At 43.7% G+C, this 19,103-nt stretch overlaps 1 protein-coding gene across 3 annotated transcripts in view; it reads left to right on the top strand.

The window, feature by feature from the left end:
• Positions 1–19,103, top strand: part of ATP11B (ATPase phospholipid transporting 11B (putative)) — a 2,792,721-nt gene that overhangs the window by 254,025 nt on the left and 2,519,593 nt on the right. For all 3 annotated transcript variants that reach the window (XM_044070307.1, XM_044070308.1, XM_044070309.1), the window contains exon 4: positions 11,375–11,455. In XM_044070307.1, coding sequence (XP_043926242.1) covers positions 11,375–11,455 — 81 coding nt within the window. The remainder of the gene's footprint in view (positions 1–11,374; positions 11,456–19,103) is intronic.

The raw sequence follows: 19,103 nt of genomic DNA, 5'->3' as shown, positions 1-19,103 counted from the left end.
CCGATCTCCATCGAGGTCATCGAGGCGGCATTCCCGGCCCGCCTCAGTGGCCTCGTCAAGATCTACTTATAGCTTTCTGATGCAGACTTGGACCGGATGATGAGAAGGTTCATCCAGGCCCAGCTGCAGATGGGAGTGCTCTTGCCTCCCCCCCCCCTTTGGGGGGGGGGGGCTCGACACCTTTTTTTGTCCCGATAGCTCCTTCTCTGACCCGCTTCCCGGGTTCGGAGCTTGGCAACATTGGAGCCGGGGGTGGGTCGGCGCCGACCGTACTGGGTACTTCAGATCCGACCCTGCCCTCGAGTCTGTCGGGTCCTTCGTCGGATCCGACCTCTCGGAGCCGTGGGCCGAGCTTCGGATCCGAGGGATTCAGTGTGCCTTTGGCTCCGTCTAGGTCGGAGCACATGGGTCCTTCGGATCCATTGGCCTCGGCGCCGGTTCCAATCCCTTCATCGGATCCGAGTGGGAGCCGGCTTTCGGATCCCAGGGAGATCGGCTCCCCCTCTGCCTTCGATGTAGTGGAGAGGGCTCTGTTGAGAGCATCCGGACCCCCGGTCCTTGCATCGGCTCCACCCTGCACTCCCTCTCTGCTGGGTCAGGCTTCCATCACCCGGCCACAGGGACAGCCTGCTTCGATGTCCCAGGTTGTTCCACTGGAACAGGATATTGCTGGTGAGACCTCCTCGGACAGTCCCCCTGAGGAAGTGCCTCACAAGCATTAAGTGTAAGAGGAGACATGTGGACTCCCCGAGTCCTTAACAGAGGGCACGGACTTGGATGAAGGGGAAGGCTCCCCAAGGTCTCCCCAAGGTCACCCCCTGAGGATGTCTCCTTTGGAGACATCATGGAAATGCTCAGGATGGGGGGGGGTGGTCTGCCCCCAAGGCTTCCTCCGACGAGTCCGTGTTCCTGAAGGCATTCGAAGCAGGCCCGTCTACCTCTTGGGTGTCCCCTCCAGCCGACCCCCTGCTGGACCTTATCACCACCAGGGCGTGGAAGGAGCCGGACACTGTGGAGCCAGTCCCCAAACGCCTGGATAGAATTTTGAGTCCCCCTGCAGACCGGTCCCATTGGAGCAAGGGTCCCCCCGTAGATGCCATGTTGATGGCAGCAGCCACGAAGAGGGAATTAGCTCAGAAGAGCCCCTCGGTCCATCCACCGAGCAAGGAGTCCCGCTCGATGGATCACCTCGGGAAGCAGGTATTTAGTTCAGCGACCTTCTCAGTAAGGTCCCTGAACTACATGGCACATGTCATCAGGATGCAGCGAGATCTTATCAAAGAATATGCTGCTTCCCCTCCAGAGTCCATGTCGGCGGAGGACAAGCAGTTGTACTCCACTCGTATGGCCATTCTAAGATCAATTTCAAATACCTCTATGCGGCTTTTGTCCCACGCCACAGAGGTAGCCGCTAGAGCCAGCGGAGCGGGTCTAGTCATGAGATGCCAGGCCTGGCTCCGACATTGTGACTTCGCGGAACCCTTTAAGGCATCCTTTGCAAATGCCCCCTTTGATGGTTCTGCCTTGTTTGGCAAGACCGTTCACGAGACACTTGTCCAGAGCGAAAAGGATGGGAAGATGTTGTCTGCTATCGGAGTCCGCTTCTCTGCTCCCCAGAGGTCCTTCTCCAAGAGCTAAAAGGGACAGAAGAAGATGTGGTTCCGGAAATCGCAACATTCCCATCCTGCTCCGGACAACCAATCCTTCCGTGGCAGAGGAGGACAGGGAGGACGTCACACTAGAGGCAGAGGGGCCCCGAGAAATTTTGGGTCCAGAGAAACTTTCTCTGATCGGCCCACGCAGCAGCCCTGAGGGGTTGCCCGACTGCTCCACTCTGGAGGCAGTCGGGGGCACTTCTCGAAGCACCTGGTGGCTTGGGAGTCCATTACGTCAGATCGCTGGGTGCTTCGTATCATATACAGAGGTTACAAAATCCCACTGCACCATGTCGCCAGACTCAAAAACCTCCCCGATGTACCACTCGATCAGAGGGAGGCGGCAGCTGCAGAAATTCAGCAGCTGCTAGAAAAAAGAGCCATCCAGCCCGTCCCCACAGATCAACTCTGATTAGGGTTTTACTCCAGGTTCTTTCTGGTGCCAAAAAAGATGAGGGACTTGAGACCGATTCTCGACCTTTCACTCTTGAACCTGTCAGTAACCAAAGAAAAATTCCGGATGGTCACCCTTCAATCCATTCTCCCTCTCTTGCGGGAGAGCGACTGGATGTGCTCAATATAGACCTCAAGGATGCGTACTACCACATTTTAATGGACAGACGATCCAGGAGGTTTCTTCGCTTCCGGCTGGGAGCCAGTCACTATCAGTTCAGGGTCCTTCCCTTTGGTATCACCACAACCACAGCCCCCAGGGTGTTTACCAAAGTATTAGCAGTGATAGCGGCCCACCTGAGACTCCAGGGAATGCAGGTCTTCCCGTACCTGGACGACTGGCTCCTGTCCGCCCCAACAAGGCATCTACTCTGCGCAGCCAGGAATCACCTTCTCCGGCTAGCTCCCCCCCTCTAGGCATTACAATCAACCTGGACAAATCCTCCCTTGCTCCAACACAAGTGATAGATTTCATAGGGGCCAAACTAGATACAAGAAGTCTGCGAGCGTTCCTCACTTCGGAGCGACTTCAAAACCTGAGACTTCATGTGCGGGCCATCCTCCAATTAAAAGCCCCACCGCCGGAATTGGTCTTGAGGGCGCTAGGCTCCATGGCAGCAGCAATAACTCTTCTTCCATATGCTCGTCTGAATATGAGGGTGCTACAGTGGACCCTTTTAGTCCAATGGTCCTTTCAGTCTCTCCCCCTCAACCATCCTATCTCACTCAGCAGGGCTTGCAGGAGGGCCCTCTTATGGTGGCTCCAGTCCCCGGACCTTCATACGGGACGACCCTTCTGCACGCCGCCTCCCCTCGCCACGGTGACCACAGACGCCTCTCGCCTCGGGTGGCAGAACGATCCAAGGCACGTGGAGCGACACAGAGACCTCCTTGCATATCAACGTTCTGGAGATTAGGGCGGTGCTGTTGGCGTTGCAAGCACTTCAGAACCTTCTCCCCATAGGAACTATTGCGATACAGACGGACAACATGTCAGTTGTCTGGTACATCAACAAACAGGGGGGAACCAGGTCCTACCCTCTCTGTCGAGAGGCCATGAGGGTGTGGGAATGGGTGATCTCCACCAACTGCTTCCTTATCGCAACGCACATTCCGGGACGGTCCAACATTCTGGCGGACAAGCTCAGTCGCACTATTCTTTCCCATTACGAGTGGTCTCTCAATTCTCAGGTAGCGAAGCGGATTTTTGCCGAATGGGGGCAACCCTGCTGTGATCTTTTTGCCACTCCCTCAAACATGAAATGCTCCAGCTTCTTCGCTCTGATTCCCCCCGTCGGGGAAGCCCCGAGAGACGCTCTAGTGCATGCTTGGCCTCCCGGTCTACTTTATGCTTATCCTCCTCTACCCCTGATGCTGAAACTGATACAGAAAGCCTCTCGGTTGGGGAGCAGAATGATCCTCATTGCTCCATTTTGGCCTCGTCAAACTTGGTTCCCTTACCTGTGGTCTCATCTGGTGAATCCTCCCTGGATTCTGGATCCCATTCCGGATCTAATATCCCATCCCTTAGGCCTACTGACCCCGAATCTGGACAACCTGAAGCTGACAGCTTGGCTGCTCCAGTTCCACTCTTAGTCAGGACTCCCGGCATCTCTTCAACAGTTAAAGCCATCCTGGTGGCAGCACATAAACGTTCCACTCATCGCAGTAAATGGAAGCGTTTTTCCATCTGGGCGGAACACCATAACATAGATCCCTTCATGGCTTCGTTGCCGTCCGTCTTAGATTTCCTCACCGGACTCTTTCAACGGGGAGCTAGCTGTTCTACGGTCAAGGTTCAATTGGCAGCCATTTCTCATTACCATGTGGGACACGAGTCAGGTCCCTTGATGACTGCGAGATTATGTAAAACCTTCCTCAAGGGTACCTTCCTGCTCAGGCCTCCTGTCAAGGAAGCTGTATCCCCTTGGGATCTATCATTAGTCCTTCAAGCCTTGACTGCCCCTCCCTTTGAACCAGCTGCCTCGGCTGAACTTAAATATCTTTCCTGGAAAACGGCGTTCCTTGTCGCCATCACTTCAGCGAAAAGAGTTTCCGAGCTTCAGGCCCTTTGTGCGAAACCTCCCTACTTGATTTTTCATCAGGATAGAGTGTACCTCAGGACCAATCCCTCCTTTCTTCCTAAGGTGGCCTCAGAAACCAATATCAATCAGTCCATTAACCTGCCAGTTTTCTACCCTAAGTACCAGAACAAAGGAGAACACAAGCTGCATTCTTTAGACGTGCACAAACAACTGCGCTTCTACATTCATAGGACTGCTGGTCACAGACAATCCGATCAGTTGTTCATTTCCTTTGCCAAATTCAATGTGGGTAAAGCTATTTCTAAGGTCACCTTATCACAATAGATTTCACAGTGTATTCTTCTGGCCTATGAAACTTCGGGGAGGCCCGCCCCTCAGGGAGTACGGACGCATTCTACTCGCTCCATATCTACTTCTGCTGCCTTTAGATCTAGAGTATCTTTGGATGATATTTGCTCTGCAGCCACTTGGGCCTCTTCTCATACCTTTATCGGCCATTATAAGCTGGACGTTATTTCCAGAGGGAGAGCATCCTTTGGCTCCGCAACATCCTTCCATGATGGCCTCCCAAGATTCAGGTAGCTGGGGACTCTGTCCCAAAGGTTGCTGACAAATTAAATCCCTACTTCAGATTAAGAAGTTATGTACTCACCATAACATTCCATCTGAGTAGGTGACTTCATTTGTCTGCAATCATCCCCCCCTCCTTCCCCCTGGCCTTCAGAAGTCTCTTCTTGAATGTCCTTTCTTGACACTGTTGGTCTGAGACTTGGTATAAGGGCAAACTTGATGTGAGGTCAGTCAGGGTTGGCAGGGGATTATGGGTGAGGGGAGGAGCTAGGAGCTCGGCTCCATAAGCTGTAAAATAAGTTGCCGGCTCTGATCCGAAGTCGGATCCAAGACCCAAAGATTGCAGACAAATGAAGTCACCTACTCAGATGGAACGTTATGGTGAGTACATAACTTCTTATTCTCACCATGTAACCCCCATCCCACAGATGTGAGGGCTACTTCTGAGCCTTTTTGAAAGGGTTGGATTGTAGACCCATTCTAAAGGTGGCAACTTGGTCTTCAGTGCACACCTTTCAATAAACACTACACGACTGTAGAGCCAGAATAAGATTGCTTTTGTATAAGTAACACAATTCAACTACCCTCGTCTAATTACACTCTTTTATTTTTTTAATTCCTGAATTACTATCCCTTGGCAAGGGTGTGTTTCCTTTCACCCTTTATCTGCTATGACATACGTTGAAAAGTTTGGACTTGACATAAGTTCCTGTTACCTCTCTTTATTTAGAGGCAAGAAAGCTCTGAATTTTGGCACCTGTACATCTTTTATAACAGCACTGTCATGCTTCAACATATGTACAGTGTACAAAGTTTTTGTTTACTGGTTGGACATCCTATCCTTGGCAGCATATAACCCACACAGCTTAGGCTACTGCAACAGTGATCTATTGAAACATTTTCTATTATGGTAAGTTTACTTAGAGAATTGTACTTTGTTTCATCATCTGAGTTTGCTTTTGTAATTGCTTTGGCATTGCTCAGTCTGTTTGGCCTGCAGCAGTGTGTCAGGCAGTGCTTTGACAGCACTTGCACATTTGCCACTTGTACTCCATGACTACTTGCATGCAAAAACCCAACTTCTTCCATTGGCGCACTGGCCATTTATTTATTTATTTATTGACATTTGTTGACCGGGAAAGTCCACTGGGTTAAAAACCTATTTTCAGTGGAGGCCCAGGGAGAAAAGCTCCACGAATATTACAAATAAATGAGTACAACATGAGTAATCCGGTATTACATGGATAAAGCAAAGACATGTACAAATATTACATGGATACAAGCAAAGACATATACAATATAATACAGTACAGTATGAGCAGAAATAATGCAATCTAGATGAGAGTTAATGTAATAGGCCACAGAAAGATGGGGCTCATACCATTAGTGTCTTGTCCTAACATGAAGTTGAAAGGCTAGGTTTAAAAAAAAATAAAGGTTATAGAACTGCTTTTAACACAATAGAGAGTCATGTTTTAGGATTGTTTCATGGTGGCCTGTTTGTTAGGCAGGGGCTAAATGGATTGTTTAGGTAGTATGATTTTAGTGCTGATTTAAAGCTTTTTATGCGGTCAGTTTGAGTTATATGTTGGGGGGGGGGGTAAGGCATCCCATAGCTTGTCAATGCTGTGGGAGTGCAGACATTGTCCAGCTTTTTGCTGGGCTTTGTTATAGTAAGGAGCTGTTTGTCTGAGGATCTTAGTGTTAGGGTAGGATTATATGTTTGTAGGATGGAGATGATTGCTGTGCAGTCACTAGGTCTGAAGATTATTTTGTGGGCTAAAGTTAGTTGGGTATAGTGGAGGACGTGGGGAAACTCTAGCCAATTTAACTCTGCGGTAGCATGGCAGTGATGTGAGCGGTGAGGTTTCCCTGTGGCAAATTTGGCTAGTTTATAATAGCAGGATTGTAGTTTGTTACTAATGGTCGAGTTAAGGTTAGTGAAGCTAGCACTACCATATAGAAGGAAAGGGATGAGTAAGATGTTGGCAAGTTTAGTTTTGGTGTAGTTGTCCAGATAAAGTTTGTGGCAAAAGAGTTTACCTAGTTTAAAGTGCATTTTCTTTATTGTGCTGAGAAGATGTGGCTCAAAGGTGAGTCTATCATCTATTGTTATGCCTAGCAATTTCGCTGTTTTCACTGTTTCAATTTCAGTTTCATCTTTAGAGAGAATTTTGAAGTCTGTATCTGGTGATTTTGTAGAGAAGAGTAAAGGTTTATTTTTTGGCATTCAACAGGAGTTGTGCATTATTTAGCCAAGTTTCGATTGATGTAAAATCCTTTTGAGTAACTGTAAGGAGGTTTGAGAAATTGTTGGCGGTAGGTAGTGTGGAGTCATGGCGTATTGGATGAGATTTTGTATGTGTGGGGCTTTATGGAGCTCATTGATGAAGATGGTAGACAGGAGTGGCCCTAAAATGGATCCTTGTGGGACTCCTGTGTTGTTTGTTTTGTAATCAGATTGGGTAAAATGCCATCTTACTGATTTGTTCCCTATTTTTTTAGTACATATTTTGTGTACATTTCAGGCAGTTTAGTTAGTCCATAGTAAGCTGTAGTCTGTTCATGACTATTGCAGCATTTCATCTCAACATTTTTTTTTCTTGCTTCTCTAGCCACATGTTGGAAAACCTCTCTAAACAACCTCTCTGGGACTCTCATAGGTTCATAGGATTAACAAGGCTATTGGCCCGGAGGCCCTTATAAGCTTAGCCAAGAATTTTTCCCATATTCTCACAAAGTCAGCACCTGTTTCCCCTGTCGAGCATGGGGGACAGGTAGGATCCCAGGAGTGTATTTTCTGTTCCCATCCAGTTGTCCAGGTTCCTCTTAAAGAGGGGTAGTGAGGTACTCTGCTTGACATGGAGAGAGAGTCTATTCCACAGATGGGGGAGTCTTTGAGACACAGATCTATCCTGCCAACAAGTTCTGTTAATGTCACAGACCAGGTTTAGGCCTTTCATGCAGGTTGCACGAGTGGAGTTTGACTTGCGGATATACAGCATCTCCATCAAGGCTGGGTCTAAGATGGCCTTGTATGCCAGACACAGGTCACCTCTGTGCAGTTTGTACAAGCCTGAGTTAGAGAGACAGGGCTTTTAGCCTATCTGTATAGGATAGGTGTTTGAGACCCTGGATATTCCTGGTCAGGAACCTCTGTAGTCTCAACAGCTGCCGCATGTACTTGGCAAAGTACATGCTGAAGGGGCATTGTATTCAATATTGGGTCTGATAAGGGATGAGTACAGGGATGTTATAACCTCCTTGCTCCTGGATGAAATACCCTTACTTATGAGGTGGGCCATGTAGAAAGCCTTCTGTACAATGGAGGCAATGTGGTGGTCAAAAATTCAGGTTGCAATCAACCTGGGTACCCAAGTCCCTCACGACTGATTGCATGCTTAGTACATTGTTATTAATGTAATAATTAGTGGGGACACCATTTTCCTCAAATAGGATAATTATGTATTTCTTGGCATTCAGTTCGAGGCCATGGTTATGGCAGCAGTCATTAGTTTAGGTAAGGTCCTCTTGGAGGATGTTCAAATGACTAGGAAGAATTTAAGACTACGCCCAGCTTGCACTCATCTGCAAACTTGGTCAGCCACAGACCACTAGTTTTGACTTGCACCTTAGAAAAGTATATCCCAAACAGAGGCCCCAAGACCAATCCTTGGGGTACACCGCTTGTTACAGATCTGCTACTAGAGGTGGCTTCCCCTCTTTTAACTGAGTTCTATAAGTGAGACAGTTAGCTACCCATCTGGTAACAAACTCTCCCAAGTAGGCATCAACCCATTTATCTATTATGCCCAAGTGGGGAATAGTTTTGAAGGCTTTGGCTCGGTCAAGGTAGGCGGTGTGCACTGTATTCCCCTCTTCTATGGCTTTTGTGACTGTTTTGAAGAAGTTGACCAAGTACAACAGGCATGATCTCCCTTTGACAAAACCAAACTGTGTGTGGTTAAGCATTTGGAGGTTGTCAATATCCTTGTTTATAATGTCCATGAAAATGCATTCCATGGCCTTGCAGATCAAGCTAGTTAGGCTGATGGGCCTATAATTGCCTAGGTCAGTGGATGCTCCACTTTTGTGCAGAGGGATGACAGTGCCTGTCCTCCATTCAGCTAGAATGAAGCTGGTGTTCAAGCTTTGGTTGAATAGGGTGCCTAATGGAGCTGAGAGCTCATGCCTGAGTTCATGTAGGACACAGCCAGGGATGTTGTTAGGTCCCATGGACACTATATTTTTTGCCTTTGAGAGAGCATTAAAAACCTGTTTCCTGGTGATGAGGGGAGGGGGGCCGATGCTGGGGATGTCTTGGTTTACTGATGGGGGGACAGGGGGATGAGGTTTTTACAGAACCTGTCTGCCCGCAGGTTGGCTATATCTATGGCTTTTGTGTATGTGGTGTTCTTCACCACCAGTTCAGAGCAGATTTGCCTTTGAGATTGTGGATGTATGTGAAGAAGGCTTTGTGATTGTCCTTGGTGGATTGGCCAATTTAGACTCAGTTAGCCTCAGAGGATTTCACCAGTGACCTTATTTACGTGTTCAGACAAGAGAGACTGCTTCCAACTTTGCACCTGCTCCTTGTTCTGGACAGTAATTTTTTCCCTTTTATTATAAAGTTTTATTGCTGCTGTCCACCAGACAGGTTTACTCTTCCTTGAGGAATATAATTTGGTCCTGTCTGGTATTGATGAAGTCCATACAGCAATGTAGGTGTTCATGTAGTTTTTTGGTGTAGACTTGGACATTAGTGCTAGTTCCAGCAGAAGGAATGGTGGCTTTGAAGCTGCTTATACCTGCTCTCATGAGATTGTAGTCCGCTTTGGAAATTTTTTTTATTTTGTTATGTTAAATGGGAAGGGAGGAAACAAGATAATTCAAGGTTGAGAAACTAGGGGGGTGAGCCTTCACAAATTATCTCTTACTACTCAGTAGAAAGACCTGATCAGATGGGACTGGGAGAAGTGTCCAAAATGAGATTTATAGTAGGGGCGGGCAGCTCAAAAGCCACCAAATTTAAGAAAACAACAAGAACGGGGCGGCTGGGAGGGGGAAAATGCAGTCAGAGATCAGCAGTATTCAGAGGAAATGGACCAAACAAACAATTTAGCTAAACAGAGATATTTCTAAATAAAAGAGCAGTGCTGTTTCTCAGCCCCCCCCCATAAACACACTAATTAACTGGTGTTATTCAGATTCTGCAAAGGAATTATTTGATATCTTTTTTTAACTGACCCTAGACAAGAACTCTTAAAACTCCAACCGAACAGAAAACTTAAAACAAAACAAATGCACTACTATAATAAGATTGGGTTCCTCTTGAAACATCGAATTTTCATTTGTTTGAATCACTAAAGGTCGACCTTTAATGATCGAACAGTTGAAAATTCAAATTCAAGAAAATAAACACAAAAAAAAAAGAAAAAGTAAACTGTGTAGGGGGGGGGGGGCAAGCCCTTCTGCACCTCCCACACCACCCGCTACTTAAATATACCAACCCTGAGATTGCGCTACAGTGTAGGAAAGGAAAATCTTCCCTTTCCATACCGTAGTTCATTAAAGTGCAATTTCGGAGTTGGTATATTTAGTCAGGGTACGTTTTTTTCCCCTTTTATTTATTTGTTTTTTTTAATTTCGAAGTTACGGAACTTCGATCATATGGTGTCGACCATATGGTATTCAAAGTTCCGTAACTTCAATTTTGTAATAGGTAACCGAATAAGATACAAAATAGAAGTGGTCAAACCTTAAATGAAGAGCTTCATTTCAAAATAAAATGCAGCCAGAGATCAGTAATATTCAGAGCAAGCAGGCCAAACAAACACTTCAGCTAAGTAGAGATTTCTAAATAAAAGAGCAATGCCGTTTATCAACCCCCCCCCACACACACACACACACACACTAATTAACTGGTGTTATTCACAACTGACATCTTCCTGGTAATACTTGAATTCTTCCACTGATAGTGTTTCTTCCATTATTGACTCATTCATGACAGCATCACACAAGTATAAACTAATAACTATGTAGAGATAGCAACTTTTCTAATTTTATTTAGTGGTTTTAACTGTTTATGGAACACAACTCAAGCAGGTAGCCCTCTTCAACCAGCACCAAGCATGCTTCCATGTAACCAAATTTTGAACACTTGACCATAACTCTATGCCAGTGGGAGATCCTACTATGTAAGAATCTCCTTCATCATGCTGTGTGGTTATTTTGGAGTTTCAGGCTTCTGGTGCCTGGGAGCTACTCCATATTTTATGATATAGTTAGGCCTTGACAACTTCACAGTCTGCTTTCAGTGCATGTTCATATAGGACCACGTGTGTTGATGGTGATAGGAGTTTTGTAAAGAAGCTGCTGCCATGGTATGGTGAGCTTGAGAGGTATCGTCCCTTATTGTTAAACTAAATATTTAAGTCGCTGTTACAGACCAACTTTTATGGTGAGTACTTGCTTACCTACATTTTTTATTATTGTATTTAACTAACATAATTCTGCAGAGCTGTCATTGCAGAATAGCTTACGTTAACCTTTTCTGGTCAATAATTTTGGAAGTTCCGTCACATTGTTTTGTTAATGTTGACTGATTCCCACTTCGCCACATTGAACTATGCATTTATTTTTTCTTTCCAGCTGATGATAGATACCCCTACCAGCCCTGTCACCAGTGGACTTCCATTATTTTTTGTAATAACAGTAACAGCTATCAAACAGGTATTTGTATTTGTTTATTTTTCTTCTTTTGACTTCAGTATTGTATTGATTTTTTTTCTGACTGCTGTACTAACTAGTGTACCATTTTTAAGTACTCAATTAAGTGCAGTGCTCTAACAAAAGATGTCCTTTATGCTTGATGTTTCAGTATCACTAACAGTAGACCAAAGCATGCATTATTGCAGTCACTGTGAAAGCTCATAAAAATACTTGTTTGATTCAGTGTGGCTAATACTACCTAATTTTATTTAAAGTGTTCCTTTTGTTTTTTATCCATTGAAGTTGAAAAGTAAATTGTTTTGCCGTTTTTAGATTTTGTGACATTCCCTTCTGAAGTGAAGACTCACTTTGAGGCAGTTAACTGGTTTCTTTTCACTCTAGAAGGAGCAGTTTAAGCTCATTGCTGTCAGCCCTGGATAAAATTCAGTGACAAGCAGTGGCAAGAAATAGATCTCTTAATCTGTCTGTAGGGCTCCCTATTAAAATGTCAGCATTCTTAATGCAGAGTGCTAACAAACTGGGAAAAAAAAAGGGAAAGTGAATCTCAAAAATCGCTCTTCTCCTTACTCCCACCTCCCAAACTTTTTATATACTGTAGAACAGAGCTAATATATATATATATATATATATATATATATATATATATATATATATATATATATTTATATTGTAGAACAGAGGTATGTGCTGTATCTTTAAGAAGTATTTCAAGGACTGAACATGCATATAGCAAGCGCGTGCTAGCTTCGCTGCCATTTTGAGAGTGCAGCCAGACAGTGAGCATGTATGAGTGTAATAGCTAGTCTGTATACAAGTTTACCTAAGTTAAAGATATTAAGCCTCAGTCCTAATGTGTTTGTACATTATAAAGCTGTTTGAACAGAACCCACAAAGTCTCGTTTGTTACATCCTGACTTGATGAGCGATGTGGCATAAGAATTGGGATTCCAGAGACTGCTTTCCAGAGCTAGAAGGTGCAGAGTTAACAGTGAAGGTAAACTAAGAGAAACTAACACGAAAAAGAGCCAGAAAAGCACCAAAGGTAATTAAAACTTGCACGAACAGTTTATTAAAAAAAAAAAAAAAAAAAGATAAAATGGAGCATTACAAGGGCACAAGCTGCATTATTAAACAAGCAAGAGGCACAAAAGGCCTGTTGATTAGACAAAATATTTAAAATTAAGAGGTTTGATAAAATGTGCGTCAGAAAAGTACGTAAGGGGTTTGGAATTACACGGGAATTGCAAAATGGACATGTTTAGAGTAAAATAAGCACAAGAAAAGTATAATGGGCATGAAAAGAGATTAAACGAGCAAAACAAATATAATAAGGGCAAAAAGAGCTCATTAAGCGTAAATAAAGCAAGGCGACTGCATGTTTTTTGGCAAAGTGCTGTGTTTTGGCATAACTACTACTACTTATTGCATTCAGGGCATAACTGGAGTTATTTGAAGTATCTCAAGGTGTGTAAAAGTGCTTATAGTGTGTACATATTACTGTGCATTTATTCTGAAGGGTTTATTTTTGTGCAAATTGCAGGTATTTAGTCAAGTACAACCATTTTGAAAAGTTTCTTGTGCTAGATGTGTCTGTTCACAAATTGCCTTCATTAAAGAGCGTTTCTTGCACTGTAAAGAATTGTCTAGCAAAGTACCGCAATTTTGGGGAAGTTTCAGTGTGCTGTGTACTGTTTATTCGCAAAGTGCAGTTACTTCGAAATGTTTCTTACTCTGAGCTTCTTCTGCCAGTTCATTCACACAGTGCAGTTATTTTTAGATGTTTCTTACACTAGTAAGAGGTGATTTCTTCAGTACAGTAATTTCAAGAGTATTACAGTGCCCTAGAGACATATTTCGTAAAGTGCAGTTATCCAGAGGCTAGTTGTGCTATTGGGCATAGTTACAAATACTGGCATTAAATTCGTGTGTGTGTGTGTCTGTGTCTGTGTCTGTGTCTGTGTCTGTGTGTGTCTGTGTCTGTGTGTGTGTCTGTGTCTGTGTGTGTGTCTGTGTGTGTGTGTGTCTGTGTGTCTGTGTGTCTGTGTGTCTGTGTGTGTGTGTGTCTGTGTGTGTGTGTGTCTGTGTGTCTGTGTGTCTGTGTGTCTGTGTCTGTGTCTGTGTGTGTGTGTGTGTGTCTGTGTGTGTCTGTGTGTGTGTGTGTGTGTGTGTGTGTGTGTGTGTGTGTGTGTGTGTATTTGCAAAACCCTTCATTGGTATGTGTTAATATGGCAGACGGATTTTGAAATCCCTCACCACTTGTATTTAATCAGAATATTGCAGAGAACTGGAGAATATTTGAGCAAGAGTACAATGTTTTTATACAAGCCGCTTATTCTGACAAAGATGCGCGCACCAGGGCATTCACTTTGTTAAACCTAGCTGAGTCAGAGGCCAGTGAAATAGACCGTCCATTTGTGTATGCACCAGCAGTATATGAAGGTGAAAACTGCCATATTGGTGTACAGGCTGAATCAAGGGAAGACCCTGAGTGTTTGAAGCGCGAATTCAGAGAAATGTGTAACCCCAGACAGATGTTAAATTAGAGAGGTATTTGTTTTACATAATAGATCAGAAACCAGGAGAAACTTTTGCATCTTATATTACTGACCTGAGGAACAAAGCTAAAATGTGTCGGTTTGGTGACTTAAAAGACGAGTTGATAAAGGGCAGGCTTGTGTGTGGTGTTAATAGTGTTGCTGTGAGAAAGCTTTTGCTTTGTGACAGTGATTTAACGCTAAGCAAAGCTATTGAGATTTGTCAAGTCCATGAAGTTACAGAAAGGCACACAAGTATGCTTGCAAGTGATGAGCGTGGTTTCGGAAGGCTCCAGAGCAAATGTAGACAGCAGCACGTGGCAAACAGAAGCAGGCCTAAGCACATGGCATCCTCAGGTCCTGTGGGCTCTCCGGGGTAACCACATAGTTTTCCAGCAAGTTCTAAGAAAGGAGCATGCTCAGTGCAGTATAAACATGGATCAGCAAAACCCAAATCTAGCTTTATAGTTAACTGTTGCAGTTGTGCCAATTATGAGTCTAAAAGAGAGAAATGCTTAGTATTTGGCCAGCAATGCTACAAATATAAAAAAGTGGAACCATTTTCAGAGGTTTTGCAAATCAGGTAAACCTCTCATACAGTTATAAAGAAGGGTCATTCAAAAAAGCAAGTTGATCATATAGAGAGCTGAAATTCTACTTTCTATGTAGATGGTGTATCAGTAATTGGTGAAAAGGTTGATGCAATGAATTTGTTGGCAAAGAATTTAGTATTTTGTGCTGTCCAGATCAATGGTAAATCCACTGATCTCAAAGTAGAAATTCATTTTAACATAAACACAAGTGTAAAACAAGTGAGGTGCATCACAGGGTCAATCAAAGATATTAATTTAATAGGCAGCATAATAGACTGATGAACATGACTGAATGAGGCGCAAATGGTTGTTTCGAGACTCAAGTGATTGATAGTTAAGCTAAAGAAGTACACAGTTTTTAGCCATTGTCAATTAACAAAGTCACACCCATCTCTAAAGGCTGTGACCAATAAAATAAGTCCAAATCATTGATCTTGGGTGTTGCCATTCTTGTGTATGATGACTTTCACGATGAATTTTCAATTTGTCCTGCTGATGAAGGATGATCTCTTGACTTTCACGCTGACTTTATAAGATCGAAACAAAATTTTAAATACATATAGTAGGTTTCACTTTAAACTGTGCTTTAAGTTATCCTACAAAATATATCATAAAACCCATAAACCTCATTGCATGGTAGTTTTATACAACAAAATAAAAGCTCTCACATGCTTTGTGTCACTGCTGCTGCTGCTTGAATATAATATAATGTAATGACATTTTTAAAGCAGAATTATTTGCAATATTAAAAGAAAACTCTAAACAAATAATATATTATGTATGTTGACATTGATATGGTTGTATACCAATTATACACAAAACTACATAAAAATGCAAAATAAAGTAAAATGATAGTATATCAGGTCAAGGGTGTGGTACTTAATTTGCAAAACAGTATATTTACTAGATGGAATGACAAAGTAACACAAACATTTTTAGGTGCTTGAGGGTCCACATATTGAGAAATTTGTCCAGCCTTCTAAATGCCAGATAGGTTAGGGGCAGAAAAACAAGAATCTGAGTACAAAATAGAATTTTCTAGCTACATCCCTGCAGCAAATAGCGCATATAAAATAGTTAACACATTGTTACGTCTTGTCATCAAGAACACGTGGTCCTGTACAGTTGTGAGGCTTTAACTATCCCTATCTCCACTTTTAATTTACAAAACTAGGCAGAGAATGGATATATTCATGTAGTAGTCCATATTGTAATGCAGATGTAAAATAAAATTGTTTAAGTAGGATTCTATATTTCTGTAAATTTAAAATACAAGATTGAGATGATCTGGTCATAACCTAGCTTGTGACTTGTTTAAGTAATTAATACATATTTTCCCATCTTTGAGCTCAGTGCTCACATTCTGACAACAGGATAAACTGTTGTAAGTTAAACATGAAATGTCTGCATGTTTCTTTTGTTTACTGCATTCAAGACATCACTTTTAAGTTAACATCAAACAAACATTTCAGTGTCTTTTGTGTACAGTACATAAAATACCCCTCAGTGTACACATCAGCCAAATCTGACTTTAAAACGGTCCTGCCCTGAAATTTGAGCAAAATGCAAAAATTAATTTGTGATCCTTGTACATCATAGATGAAGAGGAAGGGATGAGCATATTTTAATAATGTGTAAATATTAAATGTAGAAGACCATGATGCTTTAAGCTTGAGCATTGTTTTGGCCACATGGGAGAAAATGTGTGCGTCTGTGTGTCCTGCCACATAATACCTATGTTCCTTGCTTTACAAGTGGTCTGTTTTCTCTCTCTCTCTCTGGCTTTTGTATGCTGGCTGCATCAACCCTTATTTCTCTAGCTTACCCTACAGTTCTTCTGATGGCCATTCTTTTGGCATCTGTTACGGAGATTCCTATGTTGCCATTTCTGACATTGATGTACCCAACACTAGCATTTCTTTTTCTTTTGCCACTGCCTTTAGATGTTGGTTTTCCCAGCAATAGTGCTCTCAGAGGCAGCACTATGAACACTGTCACTCTTCATACCCCAGCAAAGATCTGTGCAATGAGGAGAGGGCCAGCTAGACTCCCTTGCACCTCCAGATAGTGCCAGCTAGACTCCCTTGCACCTCCAGATAGTACCTAATTTGAGGAGTTTCTTCAAATTATGCTTAAGAGGAGGGCATGGACTGGCTCTCTAAAACTAGTTAGTTTTACCAACAAATGGTGCAGGAGGATTCATTTTATTCCCACAATCCTTTTTTTAACAAGAAATTCAGCGGTTAGTGTTGTCGCCTCACAGCAAGAGGTTCTCCCGTTCGATTATTGGCTGGAGCACCTTTTGTGTGGAGTCTGCATGTCCTCCCCGCAGTAGAGTGACGTCTAAAGACGTGCAGGTAGGTGCATGCGTGAATGGGTGTGCCTTCTTTGAAGGTTGGGCGTTGGGCTGGCAACTCGGCAACGTAAAAATCCACTGCCAGTCATTAGTGGACCGGAGTTCCGCTGTGGTGACCCCTAACCGGGAAAAGCCAAAATACTTTTTATCTTTATTAAATTATCATGTATGATATAGGCATTGACATAAATGAAAACAAACCATATTGACATAATTTTAGTTGCAAACATTATACTTCACTTATAATCTACTCAGTCATTCTCAGTCAAACATTGCATAGCTCATTCAAATTCTGCCGTCTTTTAAACCTCATTCCTCCTCTGCATGTATTGTTATGACAATTCCCATTTTTTCTATGCAGTTTGTTCCTGCCGTTTTCTAAATATCCCAATTCCAGTTGTTTTGTCTCTGTTACTGTATTCAATACTTGTAGTACAGTTGGTTTACACCTTGCTTTCCATTTTCTAGTAATTCCTTTTTTGGCATCCACCACAATTAGACTTAACAAGGTCTTACTATGTCTAGGCAATTCTGATTCTGTGTCATAGCTCAAAAAAATGATTTCCTTACTTACACCAATTTGCTCACCAAGTATCTCTGACAGAGCAGTCTGCAGAGAATCTCTAGTCTGCCAACTCATTACACTCCCAGAAAATATGTTCCAAATCACCTCTTTCTGACCCATTACACCTCCAACATTTGCTGTCTACCTGAGGAAAATTCTTTGGAGTCTAATTGATGTATAAAAATACTGATGTAAACATTTCCAAGCAAAGATCCTAAATCTTCTAGACTTATTGCATATTTGGAAGACGTACATATATCCCCCATTGTTTTTGTGAATTGCTTATCCAGTCTCTCTTCCCGGTCCTTTCTAACCTCCTCCAGTCAATTCTTTTAATTATGCAGTAATTTGTATGCTGTGCTGTTATTCCTTTTTAAAAGCAGCTTCTGATGTCCTTCAAGGATGCATCTGCAGTCATAACATATGGGTTGTCCTGCCTCAAGCAGCCCTTCGGTTGGCCGGATTCCAAAGTCTGGGTCTGGCCTCGGCTGATGTCACACTTTCCCCGACGTCCGAGCGTCTGGGGTATAAAAGCATCAGCCGACGCCATTTTCCTCGGTCTTTCTTGCCGCGTGGTGCCCGAAGCAGAAGCAGTTCGCAAGAGCCGGTCGGTCAGCTCCTGTGATTCAGCTACCGAAGACTTTGAAAAAGCTAAGTACCCCGTTGGGGACTCTTTCTTGCCTCAGCCGATGTCAGATAAAGTAAATAATTGTTTAACTTGTGGGAAACAAATACCTCATAAGGATTTCCACTCTTACTGCCTCCCTTGCTTAGGCCCAGACCATGACGTCTCAGCCTGTTCAGCTTGTGCTTCGTTCAACCAACGAACTCTTAGACGTCATAAGATGCCGTCGGAGACTCCGACTTCGCATTTAGTGAAAAAACGGAAGGACAAGGACCGACACTCGCGGCCCGCGGTTTCGGCTGAAACAACGGTTAGGCCTACCGCGAGTGTCTCGGTTTCAGCCGAAACCGAGTCCTCGGTACTTCCTTTAACCGAATCCACTCAACCGACCACCGCGGCCCTGGAGGCCCCGGCTGAGTCGGCTACTGAGCTACCTACTGAAACCAGTGTCCAGGAAATGTCCGACACCATTCCTTTGGACAAGTCTACTCCTGCATGTGGTGCGGCCAGACCCCCTGCCTCCATGTCCATTAAGGCTTTTTCCAGGGCTAAAGCTGCTAAACTTGCTAAAGCTTTGCCTCCCAAGACTACCTCTCGGAGACCTTCTTCTAGTTCTCAGATCCTCAGCCTTGCAGAGGATCTTATCTCTTTAATTAGAGGTTCTCAGCCTCACCCGGACAGGGGCTCTCAACCACCACCAGACAAAAGGCTCAGGACTGAGCCCTCTGACCAGCACTCTTCAGATGAGTCTACGGATGGATCTGTGTTGTCAGATCACCAGGAGGAGGCTTATTCGGCCTACGAGGATTCTGATGCTGAAGAATCAATCCCTTCGGCCTCCCCTCCTGAAGAGTTTTCCTTTGGTGAGACACTACACTCTATGAGAGATCATTTTCAATGGCAGGGTCAGGAATTTTCTGATTCTAGAAAGAGATTAAGGACCTTTTTACATTTACCTCAGCATAGGCCCTTAGC

Source organism: Protopterus annectens, chromosome 4.part1, assembly GCF_019279795.1.
Source record: "Protopterus annectens isolate FY-2018-M chromosome 4.part1, PAN1.0, whole genome shotgun sequence".
Lineage (NCBI taxonomy): Eukaryota > Metazoa > Chordata > Ceratodontiformes > Protopteridae > Protopterus > Protopterus annectens.
This window is presented reverse-complemented; position numbering and strand designations above follow the sequence as displayed.